The sequence below is a fragment of the Bos taurus genome, chromosome 10, assembly GCF_002263795.3.
Source record: "Bos taurus isolate L1 Dominette 01449 registration number 42190680 breed Hereford chromosome 10, ARS-UCD2.0, whole genome shotgun sequence".
Lineage (NCBI taxonomy): Eukaryota > Metazoa > Chordata > Mammalia > Artiodactyla > Bovidae > Bos > Bos taurus.
The window spans coordinates 19,427,980-19,448,351 of record NC_037337.1 but is presented as its reverse complement, the minus strand read 5'-3'; the positions used below and the strand labels follow the sequence as shown (position 1 = coordinate 19,448,351).

At 37.0% G+C, this 20,372-nt stretch overlaps 1 protein-coding gene across 2 annotated transcripts in view; it reads right to left on the bottom strand.

Moving 5' to 3' along the window:
- Positions 1-20,372, bottom strand: part of ARIH1 (ariadne RBR E3 ubiquitin protein ligase 1) — a 108,029-nt gene that overhangs the window by 27,002 nt on the left and 60,655 nt on the right. For both annotated transcript variants that reach the window (NM_001081714.2, XM_005211286.4), the window contains 3 exons: positions 14,894-15,038; positions 7,555-7,647; positions 6,994-7,049 (listed from right to left, as the gene is read on the bottom strand). In NM_001081714.2, the coding sequence (NP_001075183.1) occupies positions 6,994-7,049; positions 7,555-7,647; positions 14,894-15,038 (294 nt within the window). The remainder of the gene's footprint in view (positions 1-6,993; positions 7,050-7,554; positions 7,648-14,893; positions 15,039-20,372) is intronic.

Sequence of the window (20,372 nt, the reverse complement as noted above, 5' to 3'; positions counted from 1 at the left end):
GCAGACACACCGAAAGAATAATCACAGAAAACTAGCCAATCTGATCACACAGACCACAGCTTTTTGTCTAACTCAATGAAACTAAGCCATGCGGTGAAGGGCCACCCAAGACGGGCGGGTCATGGCGGAGAGGTCTGACAGAATGTGGTCCACTGGAGAAGGGAATGGCAAGCCACTTCAGCATTCTTGCCTTGAGAACCCCATGAACAGTATGAAAAGGCAAAATGATAGGATACTGAAAGGGGAACTCCCCAGGTCGGCAGGTGCCCAATATGCTACTGGAGATCAGTGGAGAAATAACTCCAGAAAGAATGAAGGGATGGAGCCAAAGCAAAAACAATACACAGGTGTGGATGTGACTGGTGAGAGAAGCAAGGTCCGATGCTGTAAAGAGCAATATTGCATAGGAACCTGGAATGTCAGGTCCATGAATCAAGGTAAATGGGAAGTGGTCAAAAGGAGATGGCAAGAGTGAACGTTGACATTCTAGGAATCGGTGAACTAAAATGGACTGGAATGGGTGAATTTAACTCAGATGACCATTATATCTACTACTGTGGGCAGGAATCCCTTAGAAGAAATGGAGTAGCCATCATGGTCAGCAAAAGAGTCCGAAATGTAGTACTTGGATACAGTCTCAAAAACGAAAGATTGATCTCTCTTTGTATCCAAGGCAAACCATTCAATATCACGGTAATCCAAGCCTATGCCCCAACCAGTAACGCTGAAGCTGAAATTGAACGGTTCTATGAAGACCGACAAGACCTTTTAGAACTAACACACAAAAAAGATGTCCTTTTCATTATAGGGGACTAGAATGCAAAAGCAGGAAGTCAAGAAACACCTGGAGTAACAGGCAAATTGGAATACGGAATGAAGCAAGGCAAAGGCTAATAGAGTTTTGCCAAGAGAACACACTGGTCATAATAAACACCCTCTTCCAACAACATACGAGAAGACTCTACACCTGGACATCACCAGATGGTCAACACCGAAATCAGGTTGATTATATTCTTTGCAGCCAAAGATGGAGAAGCTCTATACAGTCAGCAAAAACAAGACTGGGAGCTCACTGTGGCTCAGATCATGAGCTCCTTATTGCCAAATTCAGACTTAAATTGAAGAAAGTGGAGAAAACCACTAGACCATTCAGGTATGACCCAAATCAAATCCCTTATGATTATACAGTGGAAGTGAGAAATAGATTTAAGGGACTAGATCCGATAGAGTGCCTGATGAACTTTGGGCGGAGGTTCATGACATTGTACAGGAGACAGGGATCAAGACCATCCCCATGGAAAAGAAATGCAAAAAAGCAAAATGGCTGTCTGGGGAGGTCTTACAAATAGCTGTTAAAAGAAGAGAAGCAAAAAGCAAAGGAGAAAGGGAAAGATATGAGCATCTGAATGCAGAGTTCCAAAGAATAGCAAGGAGAGATAAGAAAGCCTTCCTCAGCAATCAATGCAAAGAAGTAGAGGAAAACAACAGAATGGGAAAGACGAGATCTCTTCAAGAAAATCAGAGATACCAAGGGAATATTTCATGCAAAGATGGGCTTGATAAAGGACAGAAATGGTATGGACCTAACAGAAGCAGAAGATATTAAGAAGAGGTGGCAAGAATACACAGAAGAACTGTACAAAAAAGATCTTCACGACCAATAATCATGATGGTATGATCACTCACCTAGAGCCAGACAACCTGGAATGTGAAGTCAAGTGGGCCTTAGAAAGCATCACTACGAACAAAGCTAGTGGAGGTGATGGAATTCCAGTTGAGCTATTTCAAATCCTGAAAGATGATGCTGTGAAAGTGCTGCACTCATATGCCAGCAAATTTGGAAAACTCAGCAGTGGCCACAGGACTGGAAAAGGTCAGTTTTCATTCCAATCCCAAAGAAAGGCAATGCCAAAGAATGCTCAAACTACCGCACAATTGCACTCATCTCACACGCTAGTAAAGTAATGCTCAAAATTCTCCAAGCCAGGCTTCAGCAATACGTGAACCGTGAACGTCCAGATGTTCAAGCCGGTTTTAGAAAAGGCAGAGGAACCAGAGATCAAATTGCCAACATCCGCTGGATCATGGAATAAGCAAGAGAGTTCCAGAAAAACATCTATTTCTGCTTAAGCAAGAGAGTTCCAGAAAAACATCTATTTCTGCTTTATTGACTATGCCAAACCCTTTGACTGTGTGGATTACAATAAACTGTGGAAAATTCTTCACGAGATGGGAATACCAGACCATCTGATCTGCCTCTTGAGAAATCTGTATGCAGGTCAGGAAGCAACAGTTAGAACAGGACATGGAACACAGACTGGTTCCAAATAGGAAAATGAGTACGTCAAGGCTGTATATTGTCACCCTGCTTATTTAACTTATATGCAGAGTACATCATGAGAAACGCTGGGCTGGAAGAAGCACAAGCTGGAATCAAGATTGCTGGGAGAAATATCAATAACCTCAGATATGCAGATGACACCACCCTTATGGCAGAAAGTGAAGAGGAACTAAAAAGCCTCTTGATGAAAGTGAAAGAGGAGAGTGAAAAAGTTGGCTCAAAACTCAAAATTCAGAAAACGAAGATCATGGCATCTGGTCCCAACACTTCATGGCAAATAGATGGGAAAACAGTAGAAACAGTATCAGACTTTATTTTTGGGGGCTCCAAAATCACTGTATATGGTGACTGCAGCCATGAAATTAAAAGACGCTTACTCCTTGGAAGGAAAGTTATGACCAACCTAGACAGCATATTCAAAAGCAGAGACATTACTTTGCCAACAAAGGTCCGTCTAATCAAGGCTATGGTTTTTCCAGTGGTCATGTATGGATGTAAGAGTTGGACTGTGAAGAAAGCTGAGTGCCAAAGAATTGATGCCTTTGAACTGTGGTGTTGGAGAAGACTCTTGAGAGTCCCTTGGACTGCAAGGAGATCCAACCAGTCCATCCTAAAGGAGATCAGTCCTGGGTGTTCATTGGAAGGACTGATGCTGAAGCTGAAACTCCAATACTTTGACCACCTCATGCAAAGAGTTGACTCATTGGAAAAGACTCTGATGCTGGGAGGGATTGGGGGCAGGAGGAGAAGGGGACAACAGAGGATGAGATGGCTGGATGGCATCACCGACTCGATGGACATGAGTTTGAACTCCGGGAGTTGGTGATGGACAGGGAGGCCTGGCATGCTGTGATTCACAGGGTCGCAAAGAGTCGGACACGACTGAGAAACTGAACTGAACTGAACTGAAGCACAGCACACCCTTCCTCAAAGGCTTCTGCTTGGGGTTATCTCCCTTGGAAAGCAAACAAAAGATTTTCCTAGTGGGGCTCTGAAGTGGGACAGCCTACGTTAGAATACTGGCTTCTCAACTTACGAAGTGAGGATATGTCCTTTGACTTCCACTCTTCAATTTTGTTGTTATTTTAGTCGCTAAGTCATGTCCAACCCTTTGATACCCCATGCACTATAGCCTGCCAGGCTCCTCTGACCATGGGATTATCCAGGCAAGAATACTGGAGTGGGCTGCCATTTTCTTCTCCAGAGGATCTTCCCAACCCAGGGATCGAATCCGAATCTCCTGCTTGACAGGTGGACTCTTACCCCTGAGCTACCTGGGAAGCCCATTTTTCAGTTTACTAATCTATAAAATGGATAGCAGAAATAGAGCTGGGAGACTAGCACAGTGCCTGGCAAATAGTAAGCACTCAATAAATATTAGATGAAGCTGAATTCATCACCATCATTATTATTTCACTCAGTTAAGATGTACTGTTACTCACTCAAGGAGGCCCTTCCTACAATTCATACCAGTCTAGATGTAGACCACTCCCCTTCAGTTTTCATGGCAAATTATACACTTCTTTACAGAATGTGTCATAATTTTCATCACCCAGCTATCATATAATCATTCTTTAATATCTGCCTCCCTAATTCCCTATTCTCAACCAAACAATAAGCTCCATGAAAGGATCTCTTATGTCCAATACACTGCCTGGCCTGTGGAAAGTATTTAGTAAGTACTTTTCAAATGAGTAAACCTTCAGATTTTGCACATGTTGAAACTGAGGGATAAAAGTAATTAGTGCACAAGGCTGTTCCTCAAAAAGCCAAACACAAAATTACCATATGACTCAACAATTAATTCCACTCCAAGGTATATACATTCAAGAGAATTAAAAACAGGTGTTCAATATAAACCTTGCACACAAATATTCAAATAGTAACAAAGATTTCTACAAAAAGCAAAAATAACTCAAATGTCCAAGAACTCATGGAGAAGTAAAATATGGAATATCCGTATAATGGAACATTAGTTAGCCATAAAAAGGAATGATGTCCTTATACATGCTGCAACATGAATGAACTTTGAACACATTATGTTAAGTGAAGGAAGCCATTCACAAAAGGTCATACACTGTATGACTCCATTTAAATGAAATGTCCAGAGTAAGCAAATCCATGCAGACAGCAAAGGTGAGTAGTTGTCAGAGTCTAGGGAAAGGAGGGAGTCAAGAGTAACTGTTTAGTGGATATGGGATTTCTTTTGGGGCTGATGAAAATGTTCTGGAATTAGATAGTGGTGATGGTTACACAACATCACATAAGTATTCAAAAAGCCACAGAACTGCGTACTTCAGTTAAAAAGGTGAATGTTCTGTTATGAGAAGTTTACATCATTTAAAAACCAATGGGACGTCCCCAGTGGTCCAGTGGCTTAAGACCCCGTGTTTCTAATGGAGGTGACATAGGTTTGATCCCTGGTTAGGGAACTAGACCCCACGTGCTGCAACTAAGACCCAGCACAGCCAAATAACTAAATAAATATTTTTTTAAAAATTAAAAAATAATTAAGGGGCTTCCCTGGTGGTCCAGCGGTTAAGAATCAGCCTTCAACACAGGGGACGATCCCTGGTAAGGGAACTAAGATCTCACATGCCATGGAGCAACTAAGCCTGTGCCACACACAAGTAGGGAGTCCAAGTGCCACAGCGAAAGATCCTGCCTCACGCAACCAAGATCCCACGTGCCACAACTAAGGTGCAGCCAAATAACAAACATAGAAAGATGATTAATGTCAGAATATCTAATGTTGATTTACATTTATTTATTTAACCAGGCATGATAAACAATAATCTTCTAACCACATCTCACTGCCCAAATGCCTCCCCACTCTATACTATCCTCCTTTGCATTTGATGAGAAAATGCAAATCTCATCAGTCCTAATAACCTTTTATGACAAAACTCAAACTGTCAAACTCTTTTCATCCTCATCTCTAGTAATCTGCTACTTTGTGCTTTAGCCATGACAGAATACATAAAAGAGAAGTTCATGGACTATTACTCTCCACACAAAATTTTTAATCCTTGGTATCTCTCCCTAAGATGCCCTAATTCTTTAGGTAATGTGTTTCCCTGTAACTGTACTTTATACATACATTTACACATAAAATGGGCTTCTCAGGTGGCAGTGGTGGTAAAGAACCTGCCTGCTAATGCAGGAGACACAACAGACAGGGGTTCAATTCCCGGGTTGGGAAGATCCCCTGGAGAAGGGGATGGCAACCTATTCCAGTATTCTTGCCTGGGAAACCCTATGGACAGAAGAGCCTGGAGGGGTACAGTCCATAGGGTCATAAAAAGTCAGACACAACTGAAAGGATTTGGCAAACATGCATGCATCAAATGTAAACTATGTATTTATTATTAGGAACCTCTTGGGGAAAGGAAATGTATCTTAATTTGTTCTCCTGTGTTTATGTGCTAATAAAACAGGCTCCCAGTAAATGTTTGTGGAAGAAATGAAAAGATACAGTGACCTGTACTGATGAAAGAATACAAAGAATTAAAAGTATCAGAGGACAAGATAAAGACAACTGGAAGGATGGTGGTACTTTAAGACCATACATGGTTAATGGAAATAAGATTTACTGAAAGACAAGCTGACAAGAGTAAAGGTATTTTAGTAAACCAAAGTAGGTTGGGATTAATCAAGTGGAATCAGTGGCTTTATAAACTGTGCTGGTTAAGTCAATTTATGGCTTCATTAGGTTAAGAATTTGCTCACTAAAACCCATGGCTGCTTTCACTCTTATTACTCTCAAATCCCAGTGCTTAAATGCAGACATACCTTTCTATACGGGCAATTATCCAGGACTAATTATAAAATTTGTCTGTGGATCATTCAGGCCCTCGGTCTATTTATCTTCCTAGACTAAAATCAATTAGGCTGCCTGAGGTTATAAAAACAGCACTGACTCAGGAATTAAGCGACTCCGGATTTTATCCCATGTACAGGAGCTAATTACACCTCTTTCTTCAAGTTTCTTTCTCTCCTTCAAAAGGGAACCTTTCACAAGGCCAGTAGTTAGCCAACAGCCTCCAGCTGCAGTGCCTTTGAGATTCGTAGCAGTGTTCCAGATGAGGCCACACCCGCCCTGCTTAGCTCCCAGTGAGAGACTAAGCGTGACACTGGTGCCGGGGCCTGGCCATTTCTGCTGCCTGAAGCATCCTGTGTGGGAAATCTATGCACTGGGGTTCCCGATAGGGCTGACAGAGACTCTCACAGCTGCACACAGTCTTAGTCACTTCCTACTGAATTCTTCCTTCTTTCTCAACAGGTGTCAGAACTGTATCATGTCTGTCCACTCCTCCTATTCCTATTTATCCTACATAGATGCTATCCGTAATAAAGCACGTTCTAACTATGTCCTGGCTCTGCTTCTCAGAAGATCAACTGATACACTGACATAACCTATCCTCCAACTGCAAAGTTCGCTGAAATCTAGCTATCACGCATTGCCAACTTAACAAAATACTGACTGGGCATTTAACCAGGCTACAAACAGGCTTGTGTACTACAAAGGAATGTACGTTAGAATGTCTCTCCAGACTTTAAATGTTCACCTCCAGTGTGGTGTTGAGCAAAAATTAATTTGGCTTAATCAGCTAATATATATTCAACATGCAGAATCTATCAAAAGTACTTACATAACTGTGTTGTCATCCACTAAGATATCACAACCATGAGCAGGACACGAAATAGTCTGGAAAAGATTGAAATTTAAACTACGTCTTCATTCAACAAATATTTACTAAATGTTTACCACTGCCAGGAATTTGCTAGGTTCTGAGGATACCTTAACATTTATAGGACCCTAATCATTTCCTTTCTTTTAAAAGAAACCTGTATGTGAGTATCTGTCACTATAAAGCAACTAAAATTGCTAACCCAAACAACTGGTTTTTCAATATTAAACTTAACTGGCAAAGGCAAGAGATACACAACAAAAATTCTCAACAAGTTTAGCCTGGATAAATACAAATGTTAATGCCTGCTAAGAAAACATTACCTGCACTGGATTTTTAACTGGAATATCTCATTGTAAATAGGAAAAAAAAAATCTCAATTATCTTTTAGTTGTTTTAACCTAGAAAAAAGAGCCAAATGTAATTCACAACTCAGAATGCTTTACCTGTTTATATTTGTGTAACAGTCTAAACACTTAAAAGAAATTCAACAAAATCTCAAGAACAAATTGGCATCTTTACCTGTCCCATGCCTTCTTCCATTATTTTGGTAGTTAAATATTCACTCCAGCACTGCATACAAAACTTATGTCCACATTCAAGGCCAGTGAAATACTGCAACAAAAATAATATATGGACTTTCAAAAGAAATTATCAGAAGAATCACTATAGTGACTCAATAAGAATCAATCAGATCATGTTTCTCATAGTGGCTAAAATGTCCAATTTGACAGGACTAAATGGGCTCCTAAAACGAATTTCTATGGGGCAAAATCTATACACACATTCACTGAACAGAAAACAACGAGAGATGATTCTACATTAGATATTTATAATTTTTAGGAAAGGCACACAAGTTTGTACCAATAAGCAAATGAAAAGATGCTCAATATCCTTAATCATCAGGAAAGGTAAATCAAAGTCACAATGAAACACCACTTCACACCCACTAGGACAGTTATAATCAAAAAGACACAATAAAAGTGCTGACAAGGATATGGAGAAATCAGAACCCTCAAACACTGCTAGTGGGAACGTACAGGAATTTTGGAAAACATTGGCAGTTTCTCAAGAAATTAAAAGTTATTACCAAATGATTCAGCAACTCCACTGCTAGGTATATACCCACATAAAAACTTGTACACAAATGTTCACAGCAGCATTAGCCACAATAATTCCAAACTGGAAACAAATCCAATGTCCATCAACTGATAAATAAGCAAAATGTGGAATATCCATGTAACAGAAAATTACTCAGCCATCAAAGCAGTAAAGCACGCACTATAATGTGGACAAACCTTGCAAACATGCTAGTAAAATAAACCAGTCACCAAATACCACATGTTGTTTGCTTTCACTTGTAGATTGTGGTTGCCTAAGGCTAACAAGCTTGAGAGGAATGGGAAGTGACTACACAAGGTCCTTGGGGGATTATTAAAATGTTTGAAAATGAATTGTGGTGATGGCTACACAACTCTGTGACTATGCTTAAGACCATTTTAAATAAGCAAGTTGTATGGTATGTGAATTACATCTCAATAAAGCTGCTACTTTATTATTATTTTTTGGCCATACTGCTTGCTTGGTTTGCAGGATCTTAGTTCCCCGACCAGGAAGTGAACGCAGCCCCACAGCAATGAAAGCACCAAGTCTTAACCACTGGACTACCAGGGAGCTCCCAATGGTGTTATTTCTAAAATGTCACACGGATACCACAGTTCTCGGAGCTGCACTGGAATATACCTAACCTAGAAAATAAAACCTTATGGAAACCAAAATACTTCTTCAGAATAGTAGTAATACTTTAATAGTAAGAATAATAATAGTAACATTTTGGCCTAATGTTATACTACTTACATGATTTGAAATACTTTCAATTTGATGGCTGGTTAAATGAACCTTATTATATTCTATAATGGGATATTAAAAGCAGGTACTTTAAGTAATATTAAGAGTGTAGAAGACTACACTTCAAAAGACAAACATGGTTATCATATTTTACTTTAAAAATATTTTACTATATTTACCACCTAATTCTTTTTAAATTAATATAATATAGGCTATAGTTAAAGACAATTATTTAACAATATGAGTTTATGTTAAAAAAAAAAAAAAGTCTTATCTCCATCTTTCTCTACCTTGTCCTCTACTTCTCTACCCAGAAGTAATCACTATTTCCAATATATGGTAGAAGTACCACAAACCTTCTTCTGTATCTTGGTTTTCTTTTTATTATCTGTGCGATCAAATGAATGTATATCAGGAAAAATTTGTACAAGTGAAATTCTAACAGTATACATTTTGATTATTGCAAAGAGGTTGTTGCAATTTACACTACTGAAGAAAACCTTCTCACACCCATGCCCAAACACTTAAAACTCCTTGATTTTTGCCAGTAACAGGTGAAAATGAACTAACTACCAAGAGTTTTGATTTTAATTTCTCCTTTTGAGTGAAGCTTAAAAATTTGAAACAAGATTTAAGGCTGTATATTTCTTTTTCTGTGTATTTTCTTCACCTTTTTTGCCAAATTTTCCTCTGGGCATTTTTTCTAAATGTTTTACTGGTTTTTTTTTTGTTTTTACTTATTTAGAAAATTGACTGTTTATAAGTATGGAAAATATTTTCTCCCAGTTTCAATACATTTTGCTGCTGTGCAGAAGCTCTTCATTCATATACAGCAAAATGTATCAGCTTTAGAATCCATGGCCTCTAAATTAGTTTCTTCTTAAGTTGAAAAAAGTTGTGACAGACTTATGGACATGGGGAGAGGGGAGGAGAGGGAGAGATGTATGCAAGAGTAACATGGAAACTTATATTACCACATGTAAAACAGAGCTAACAGGAATCTGCTGTAAGGCTCAGGAAACTCAAACAGGGGCTCTGTATCAATCTAGAGGGGGGAGATGGGGCAGGAGATGGGAGGGAGATTCAAATGCAAGGGGATATATGTATATCTGTGGCTGATTCACGTTGAGGTTTGACAGAAAACAACAAAATTCCGTAGAACAATCATCCTTCAATAAAAAAAAATAAATTAAAAACGAAAGCAAGACATACAAAGGAAAAACTAGTTAAAAGATTATTTTGTTTCAATATGTGCAAATAAATTTTTAAACCTGGAAAAAAAAAGTTGTGTTTTTTTGGGGGGGGAGCTGCACTGGGTCTTTGTCGCTGAGCACAGGCATCTCTAGTTGCAGCAAGACAGGGCTACTCTTTAGTTGCAGTACACGGACTTTTCAACGCAGTGGCTTCTCTTGTTTGGAACACAGGTTCTAGGGTGCGAGAGCTCCAGTAGTTACAGTTCATAGGCTTAGCCGCCTATGCCAGTTCCCTGTGGCATGTGGAATCTTAACCAGACCAGGGATCAAATCCGTGTCCCCTAAACTGGCAGGCAGATTCTTAACTACTGGACCATCAGAAGAGTCCTAAATTAATTTTGATATAAGGAGTAAGGCAGAAATCTAAGTTTCCAGATGGTTACAGAGTTGTTCCAATACCATTTATTAAATAATCCTCCTTAAAGGAAATACCCTCTCTGTTGTGTATTAAATTCTCCACAAATATACTCGACTCTGGCTTCTCTGGTGGCTCACTGATAAAGAATCCGCCTGCCAATTCAAGAGATCCAAGTTTGATCCCTGGGTCACGAAGATCCCCTGGAGAAAGAAATGGTAAACCACTCCAGTTCTTGCCTGGGAAATCCCATGGACAGAGGAGCTTGGCAGGCTACAGTCCATGGAGTGGCAAAGAGTCAGACACGACTGAGCAACTAAACAATACTCAACTCTATTCTGCTTTACTGCACTGCCTATTTCTGAATTTGGTAAGACTAGCTTCTCTCTACCCTCATCAATCTACTCTTTGCTTCATTTTATTAATATTCTATCTTTCCAAATACTTGTCATTTATTTATCTCCCCTTTCCTTCATATAGGTCTTTCATATTTCTTGCCAAGTTTATTCTTAGCTCTTTTATTCATTTTGTGGCTCTTATTAAAGTGGCATTTTAAATTCTACAACATTTTCTAATTAGCTGTTATTTGAAATATGCTTACAAAATTTCTGATGTTGCTTATGAACTATAAATGCAAATAAGATACAATATTATAGCATACTAACTATGTAAAATATACTTGGAAAGTAACTGGGAAAGAAAAAGTTCAGAGTCCTGATACTGGTTTTACAGACCAAATAATATGGAAAATATCAAGGTTAAAATGTTACTATTCAGAGAGTGACAATGATTCTACCTGAGTCACAAAATAAGTGAAGATAGATATTTGGGAAATCAATATTCTAATCCAAAAACAAAAGATCTGAGAAATAAAAAGAATCTATTCTTACTACTACTCACAACAGTGAAGGAGATCTGGCACTAACCTATTGTCAGATTACTAAAGGAGAGTATTTGATTTTTGATATTTGAGGGGGCATTCTACAAATATAATAAAATCGTATCAGTAATTCTAAAATGTTTTATTCATAACCTAAAAACACAAACACACCCTCATGTGCTTTCCTCTTTTTTACAAAGACTGATAGGTTAAAGGTCACAATGGTTACGCGGTGATCTCTATAGGTAACACGTCTACTTTGGGGGACTTTTACACCAGGGCTCTTTTAAGATAACATAAAAAGACAAAAACAAAGTTGTTTTTTTTTTTCCCCCTTTCCAATAACTTTTTAAATTAAACAGGTAACAAGACTAAACAACATAAATTAAAAAAATAAATCACACATACATGTCCAAAGGTAAACCAAAAAGAGGGTGGCAACTCTCACAGTCTTCAATTTTGCTTTTATCTATACCTTATTCTTAGAAAGTATAAAATGATTTACTTCATAAAAAAGATGATAGCTCAAGCTATATTTTCTAATAGAGCTAAATCTTAAGCTTTGATTGAAAATAATATTATTATATAAAGTAACTGTTGCCAAGGCTAAGAAATTCCTGAACTGGACACAACACAAGGGGGTAGGGGGACAGAGGAGGAATCTCTGAACTTAAAAAGAGTGTTCCAAAATCTCAGGAAATTGTTTTTAAAGAAGAGACCACCCAAAATAGCCCCAAAGTATCAATTTTATAAACTAAACTGTCAGAAACATTTACTTAAAAACCTGTTTTCATGTGGCACTATATAAAGCAAAGTTGCTTTCTAGAAGGTTAAAGGTATTGAAGATAAACAATAATAAAACACAAGTTATCAGTGTTTGAAGAATAGTGGAAATTGATACATGGGAGTCAGGTAAATAATTTAAGTAAAGAAAGCATTCATCCAATTAATAAAGCCTGAATAAAGAATCTCAGGTGACATTCACTTGCAAAATTGAAAAGGTTAAAATTATCCTTTATTAGCCCAAGAACTGTGAGAAAAGAAGTCCTAGTTTCACTGTGCTTACTTTTTCCTAACACCTGGTACAGTTTCCATAACACTTTTAACCTACTTTCCAACCAATGCTACTGTTTACTTTCTTGTCCTGTCACTTACATAGCCAAACTTCCTTTGAAAGAGTAATTTATGTTTATTGCCTCCACTTCCTTTCCCACCTTCAAGTCCATGACTCTTTAGCTCATGTAGTTTGGTTTCCCATCTTACCATAATACTTAAAATTACTTTTCAGGATCATCAGTCAACTTCTTGTTGCTAATTCCAAACTCAACCTTTCAATTACTCTCTCTGAAGCTCTAGCACTGTTTACCACTCTTGGTATTGCATTTTCTTCCTTTGGTTTCTGTATTGCTATACCCCCTGTTGCCCTACCTACCACAACTTCAGAGGTTAATTCAAATGTCAATGTCAGTGGGAAGTCTCCCTGATCCAAAACTGGGTTAGGTGTCTCTCCAATGTGTTCCCTCAGTACCATGCCTCAGTACCATGCCCTACCAAAGCTCTTACCATTTTTTCTATGTCATTTTACTTATTTGCCCAGTTAACCTGTAAATTATGCCTTTATTCTCCACTGTTTCTAACATTTAGAATAGTGTCGAGTCTGCTGAATAAATGAAGGCTGTTTCCTCCACTATCAGTTATTAAGTATAGCACAATCCACACTGCAAATATCTACTTATGATTTTCAATTCTAATTTGTTCAAGGGCATTGAGAAAGTTATAGCGGTTATTTGTGAGCAGCTAGCTTCAGTACTTATATTTAAGGTTTATACTAAAGAGGAGCTGGCTATAAGAGAGCAGGAAGGGAAATGCCAAGGAATAAGAAATCATACATAATCCGGAACAAACTTTTTGAGTCTTAGTATTACCTCATAGAACCATTTATAAACTACATACACTATACAAATGTCAACTGGCAAAGAGAAACTGTTAAAGAAAGATAATAAAATGGTCAAAACACAAAACTAATGTATTTTTAATAGCAGTGCTGATTGTTCTTTTTAAATACTTAAGTTAGGACTGTGATTTAAGTAAAGGGAAATGAATATAGTTTCAGGCTGACAGAGATCTGAAACAATATCTTATTCAATTTATTTGAAAGGTTAAAAAAAAATGAGACTCAGCCAGATTAAATCATTTATTACCCAAAGCCAAAAAGCTAGTGTTACAGCTGTGACTGAGAATATGGGGTACTTCCCCTGGCACTCCAGAGGTTGAAATACCATGTTTCCACTGTAGGGGACAAGGATTTGATCCCTGGTCGGGAAACTAAGATCCTGCACGCCACATGGCAAGGCCAAAAAAAATTTTTTTAATTCGAAAATAAAATAAGAATGACTTAAGAATCTGGAAATTCAATTTAGTATTTTAGCTACTAAATTTTTTTGACTGAAAATTTTAATCAGTTGATTTATTTTTTAGGCCACACCATGTGGCATATAGAAACTTAGTTCCCTGACCAGGGATCAAACCTGTGCCCCCTGCACTGGGAATGAGGAGTCTTAAGCACTGGACCACCAGGGAAATGCTCCTACTAAATTATTTTAACTCTGATTTTCCAGTTCTCTAAGAGCATATTAATTAACTTTCTTTTAATACTCTTCTAAGTGCTTGTATGTGCAAACAAATTAATTTCCTTCAAATGAGAACGTTCAAAGGTACACATGTCAAATTCTAAGATTAATAACAAAAAACCTTCAATATGTTAAAATATATAATACTGGTGACAAAGTTCTGGTATATACTAATTACTATAAAAACCTGCTTAACTATTACAATAGAGAATATAAACAAGATGGTTGTAATTGTTGTAAAATTAAATTAGCCTTAGATATCTTTAAACATCTTAAGAGGTGAATTCTGAGTAATTAAATACATTTTTTTGGCCATAAATGTAATTTTCCTATGGTTACTAATAAAGTGCTTTCACAAGAAGATTGTGTTTATTTAAGCATAACATTTCTTCACTAGATAAGTCAAAGTAAATCCTCTAAATACAATAGGTTTTAGGAGGGATACACGTACTAAAGAATAGCTGTTGGAATGGCTCTGTATGTGTGAAAATCTTTTGTTAAGAAGAGTCCTGAAAGCTCCCTAGTGAAATAGCATTAAAGACATTTTGTTAAGTGTTTTGGATATTCTAAAAACTTAAGTTTTAAATCTACTTTAATTTGGATAAAAATAATTCTATTTGCTGCCTACCTATTAACACAATTCTCCCATAGAGGTAAAGCAAAAAGATTCAGGTGTATAGTGACAACTTGGACAAGTTGCAGCTTTAAAAAGCAAATGAGGATGGGGAGGGGCTGAGAGACAAGCTCTTACTCTTCTTTATTCTTAATATATGGATAGGTTACTGCTTTGCTACAATCCCAGACTCCCAGAACTGCCTTTGTTGAAATAACGAAATGTCAATTTATCCTCTGAAGTAGAGTCAGCAGTGCTGGCCTTAAACTACCAGATACTCACCGAGTTAGGGTAGTTCAAGTAGCAGATCTGACAAGGCATATCCTGTGCTGATGACCTTGTATTCATCTGGCGTGTTCGAGACTTTTTACTTGGATTAATTACATGACACTCAGCAAAGAGCTTCTCCAGGTTTCCATCAAAGTACCTGCATTATTTAAACAGAAAGGATGAGAGCCCTGCAACAGCACACTGTTAGAGCTCTCAAAAACCTGATTTTCTATAGGGAAAAGCAAAGAAGTGAATTAAACCAAGACCATATTCCTTCTTGCTCAGAGAAAATGTGTTGTATGGCTACAAACTGTAGCAAACAGAAGTATATGTACAGGTAAGCAGATCAAATTTTTGCTATTTTAACATTTTTTACTTTGTTTTTATCCTGAGAAGTTAAGATATTAGTATATTAACAGAACTACAACTAAAATCTATGGATAAAAGTTGTATTATTTCTAACGGTACCTTATGAAAAGTGTGTTTTAATAGGCTAGGCTATATTTTACACCAATGAATTAATTTTATTAATAATTTTAGTTCTACCAGTTTAAATACATTAGTGAGTAAACTACCTACAAAGCATACTTTATCCCACAACTCATTTAAAAATTAAACTACTACATGTGTCTCTTTCTACAAAAGACTTGCTTTCTAAATATTCTTTGAAAATAATTTTTAATTTATTAGGGTAGGGGAAGAAGGAGGAAACAAAAAAGTATATCTTTAAAAGTTTTTATATCAAATAATCTATATATTCATTTTTTCATATAAAGTATGTATCTATATTTACAGAAGTAGTTCACTAAGATATCAACAGCATAGTATGGCAAGTAGTAGCTCGAGAGTTACAACTAAACTGTAAACTTCTTGACAGAAGATAGGGGTAAATACTTAGCACAATGTTTCCCATTAATCCAGTAAGACATGGTCTTTGGTCTCCTGAAATATCTTAATATTCTAAATGGAAAAGCAACAGATTAAAGAAAAAACTTTCAATTTAATCAGCAAAAATGTTAACATGGAATCTGATCAATTTACTTTTTAACTTAAGTACAGGCTTAAATAACTTCAATGTTCTTTATATATAAACAAGAGGTTCTCCAGTTAAAAAATTATCGATACTCAAAAGAGTTCCCAATAGTTTTCATGAAAGTCTTGTTCAGGCATTGTATCAAAGCATTTACTGCATCTCCAGAACATCACTCATGAGAACCACCACCACTCTCTAAAGACAAATAAATATCCTTTTATAAATGCTTTGACTACAATTATGTTTCAATGAAATGGTCATGTCATCAATCAAAATGTCAACATATTATTAATATAAAAGGGGAACGCATATGAAGTTGTCTCTTGATGATTCAGCTAATCAAAATATATAGAGCAGAAAAATCAAATGTTTTTCTTCACAAGTTATCTTTGAAAACACCTAAGATATAAGTTTTATCTGAAAAGTTGAAACATATGAAGAAAACACTAAATATGAATAAGTATTCCAATTAACCCCTTGTTTTTTAATTAAAAAAAAAAAATTTGTGGACACAAGAAAACACAAACTCCAGTTATCAAAAACTTGAAAATTAACAACTAATACTTCGGTGAACAGTCTAGGTAGCATTCTATGCAAATACAAAGAGACGTGCACATCTGATATCATCTCATATTCCAGGCTTATTACCTGCTTTCTTCACTAAACAATATGTAACACCACCTTTGTCCATGAGTATGGGGTTACATTATTTTCACTGTTGCATAATATTTCTCTGTAGGTATATACTATAATATACTTAACCAACCTTATACTGAAAGATATTTAGAGATGTTCCACATACAGACAATCCTAGATTAAAATACTGCCCCATCTGATGGGGGGAATATATCTAGACTTGTATTTCTTTATCAGTGAAACTGAATATATTTTTCGTGAAGATACTGCTATTAGTTTATGAGTTCAGCGAGTAAATGAAGAGTAATCCTTTGTTTTATGGACTGCTTTCTTCCCAGTTTCCAACTTGCCTCTAAATATTGTTTAATGGTGTTTAACTGCCACTTTTAATTTTTCTGTGGGCGAATTTACCATGCAACACTGTTGTGATTTATGGATTTCATAAACTTCTTAAAAATTATCTCTATATGCAAAGACTATAGAAGTTCATTCATGATTTAGGCCTTTCCTTTAAACTGTTTCCATTAAAACTGTTGATTTACGTGGAAATTATTTTCGTGCAGTAAGAAGAAAGCAGGGGTTCCATTTAATTTTAAGCCAAATGGCTAGCCACTACTGAAGGGTGTTTCAACTACTGAAATACTTCCTTCTACCTTAAAGGTATCAATTTAAACCTCATCTCCTTAAACAAATCTTCTTTGACAGTTCCTCCTCTTCATATTAGGTAAGGCTCCCTTGTATTACATCCTCACAGTATTTTGTACTCCTGTGTAACAAATCATATTACTAACCCTGTAATCACTGTTTATGTTTTTCCTGTGAAAGATAAAGTGAAAGTAGCTTAGTTGTGTCCAACTCTTTGTGACTCTGTGAGCTATATAGCTCACCAGGCTCCTCTGTCGATGGAATTCTCCAGGCAAGAATACTGGAGTGGATTGCCATTCCTGTAATCATTATTTTATGTTTTTCCTACTAGAATGTAAACCCCATGAGGACTATTTTATTACTGTAGTAGCCCTATTATCTGTAAGAGTTCAATTTCTTTTTAGAGAACAAAGAGATAATAATAAATCTGAATTTCTTTATTTAGGAATATTTCTTAAAGATAGCAATATATTATAGTTTATAGTTTTCAGTCCATTCTAGAAGGCAAATAACCTTCAAATACAGCCCAGGTAAACAGAATGGAGAACTGAAAAATCAACTCATATTGCTGGTCATAGCAGGCAGGCCAAGAAATTTTGTTCATTTAAGTTCCATTTTACAGAAATGTAACACTTTAAAATTTGTTTTTATTTTTATTCATCACATGCTCTGTCCACCGAAGACTTTGCTATGGTTATTTGGAAAGATACTGAAGTCTAATTTATTGTTATAGAACATACCTTAAAATGGGTATTTAAACCAATTTTGCCAATTGTATATAATACATTGATTGTCCTTATATAATACCCTACACTTAACTCTAGGTTGGAACTTCCCGGAACTCTTCCCAGTTGATTACCATTTTACATAATTTTTCCACTAATTACATTGTTTTCACATTGTATAGCTTTTCTTTCAAGAATAGTAAAAATTGCTTTCTATTTCCTAAGCCTGACAGCCCTAATTACTTAGACATAATTAAAATGTTGTGTTTTAAAAAATTTATCGGCCTGCCTCAGGCCTTAGTTTTGGCACGTGGATCTTTTGTTGTGTCATGCAGGATCTTTCACCGCGGTGCAAGAGGTCAGTAGTTGCAGCTCAAGGGCTTAGTTCTCTGTGGCATGTGACCAGGGATCAAATCCATGTCCCCTGCGTTACAAGCTGGATTCTTAACCACTGAACCACCAGGGAAGTCCGTAAAATGTTTAATTGTATTCAAATGCTCATTTTAGCCACACTACTACTCATGACAACCTCCATTTCTTCTGGTACCTGTTGTTACTGAAGTCTTTAGTAAAAATAATTCTCATTTTATAATTCAAATCATTTTCAACTGACATATATTCAAGGTTTCTTCATTCTTGAAGTACAGTTCTACAGGGTTGATCTTAGCATTTAACTTTCTCTTTCAAAATGCCAATTCAGGTAATAATTATTTCAAGAGCTTTTAGCTATTAAGATCTGCTGGATTTACACCCAATCTTTGTTCATCTGTCTTCCTTGCCTACCATCTACTAATTCCTTCTTTGTCCTTTTCTTCTCTTACATGTCTTCATTTTCCATAGTACCTGCTCTATTTCTGGCTATTGCCAACATGCTTTCAATACATTATTGACCAGGGGATTTTTGCAGAAACACCTGTGGCCCGCAAGTTGTTATGCAAGTGAATACCTGAAAGGTCTCCCGTCAGTAACGTTCAGGTAACAAAAGACATATTACTATGTCTATGGTCAATAACGAGGTAACTTCTGCAAGATTACTGCTTGTCCCTTTTTTTCCCCCCTTAGTTCTGTCAGCTTCCTTTTATCTTGTTCTGTTATTTCATCAGTTTATCTTTGATCCCTTATCTCAAAGTCTATTGCTTACTTTAATCTTCTTAAAAAGAACAAAGAAGCTTTTTTTCAACCTACTAATTATGACAGTTTTATAAGGACTACTAGAGAGTAAAGCGTCTGCCTACAATGCAGGAGACTTGGGTTCGATCCCTGGGTCGGGAAGATCCCCTGGAGAGGAAATGACAACCCACTCCAGTACTCTTGCCTGGAAAATCCCATGGACTGAGATGCCTGGTAGGCTACAGTTCATGGGGTTGCAAAGAGTCGGACATGACTGAGCGACTTCAATTTCACGCCTAAGAATATATGTGGATTCTTAACTTCTCAGACTTTGTATACCTGGGTCACTACATATTTGAAAGTTCCTTCAGTTTGCTGGCTTTTACGTACATCCTTGCTGGTCAAAACAGACCAAGATGAAGAGAGACTAATTCAATGTAAGGCAATTTAGTTCAAGTACCTTGCTTAATGAGTTAACACACATATTTCTCTCTGCTTCACTGACTCCAGTACACAGGTGCAAAGATTATCATAAAACAATACTATCTTCCTTTCCTACAAAATCTAACTATCCTTTTGACAAAATCATATTGATGAAAAGAAAAACAGAATGGCAGTATTGCTCTTTTCCTTCAGTCCAGATTTTCTTCAGTGGGGCAAGGGCATGATGATTACAGTATCCCCACTCCATCTCTCACAAGGCCTAGATTTTTCTAGATAAAGATTGTTAGAAGGGCTGGGGATTCCCTGATGGTCTAGGGGTTAGGACATCATGCTCTCAATGCTGGAGCATCATTAGATTCCTGGTTGGGAAAGTAGGATTCTGCAAGCTGTGCAGTGCAGCAAAATAAGTTAGAAGAGCAACATGAGAGGGTCTTCAGTAGAGATTTATGTGTGTGGTGTGTGGGATCTGAGTTCCCCAACCAGGCATCAAACCTGTGCCCTCTTGCACTGGAAGCAGGGATTCTTAGCCACTGGACCACCAGGGAAGTCATTCAGTATGTTTTCAGAAATATAGTTAAGCAAACTGGCACTTAATCAGTCAACTCTCCAAAATATTTAGATCTTAATTTTTCATTTTCCTTGAATATGAGAAATATACCAAGTAATATGAATTAAATTTCAAGGCAGGAACAATTACAGCTTAAAAGCTAAGTCTGGTTATAGAAGTATATATATAGCTGGCTAGTATGTCTTCTTGAATTCCAAATGACTGGCATCATTGTTTGCCATGTCAATAATTTTGTCGTTATGAGTTTTTCTCAAAAGCCACTTATCACAGTAAATTTGATAAGAATTCAGGGAATAAGGCGATAGGGGTGGGGGGCGGTGGGGGAATCAT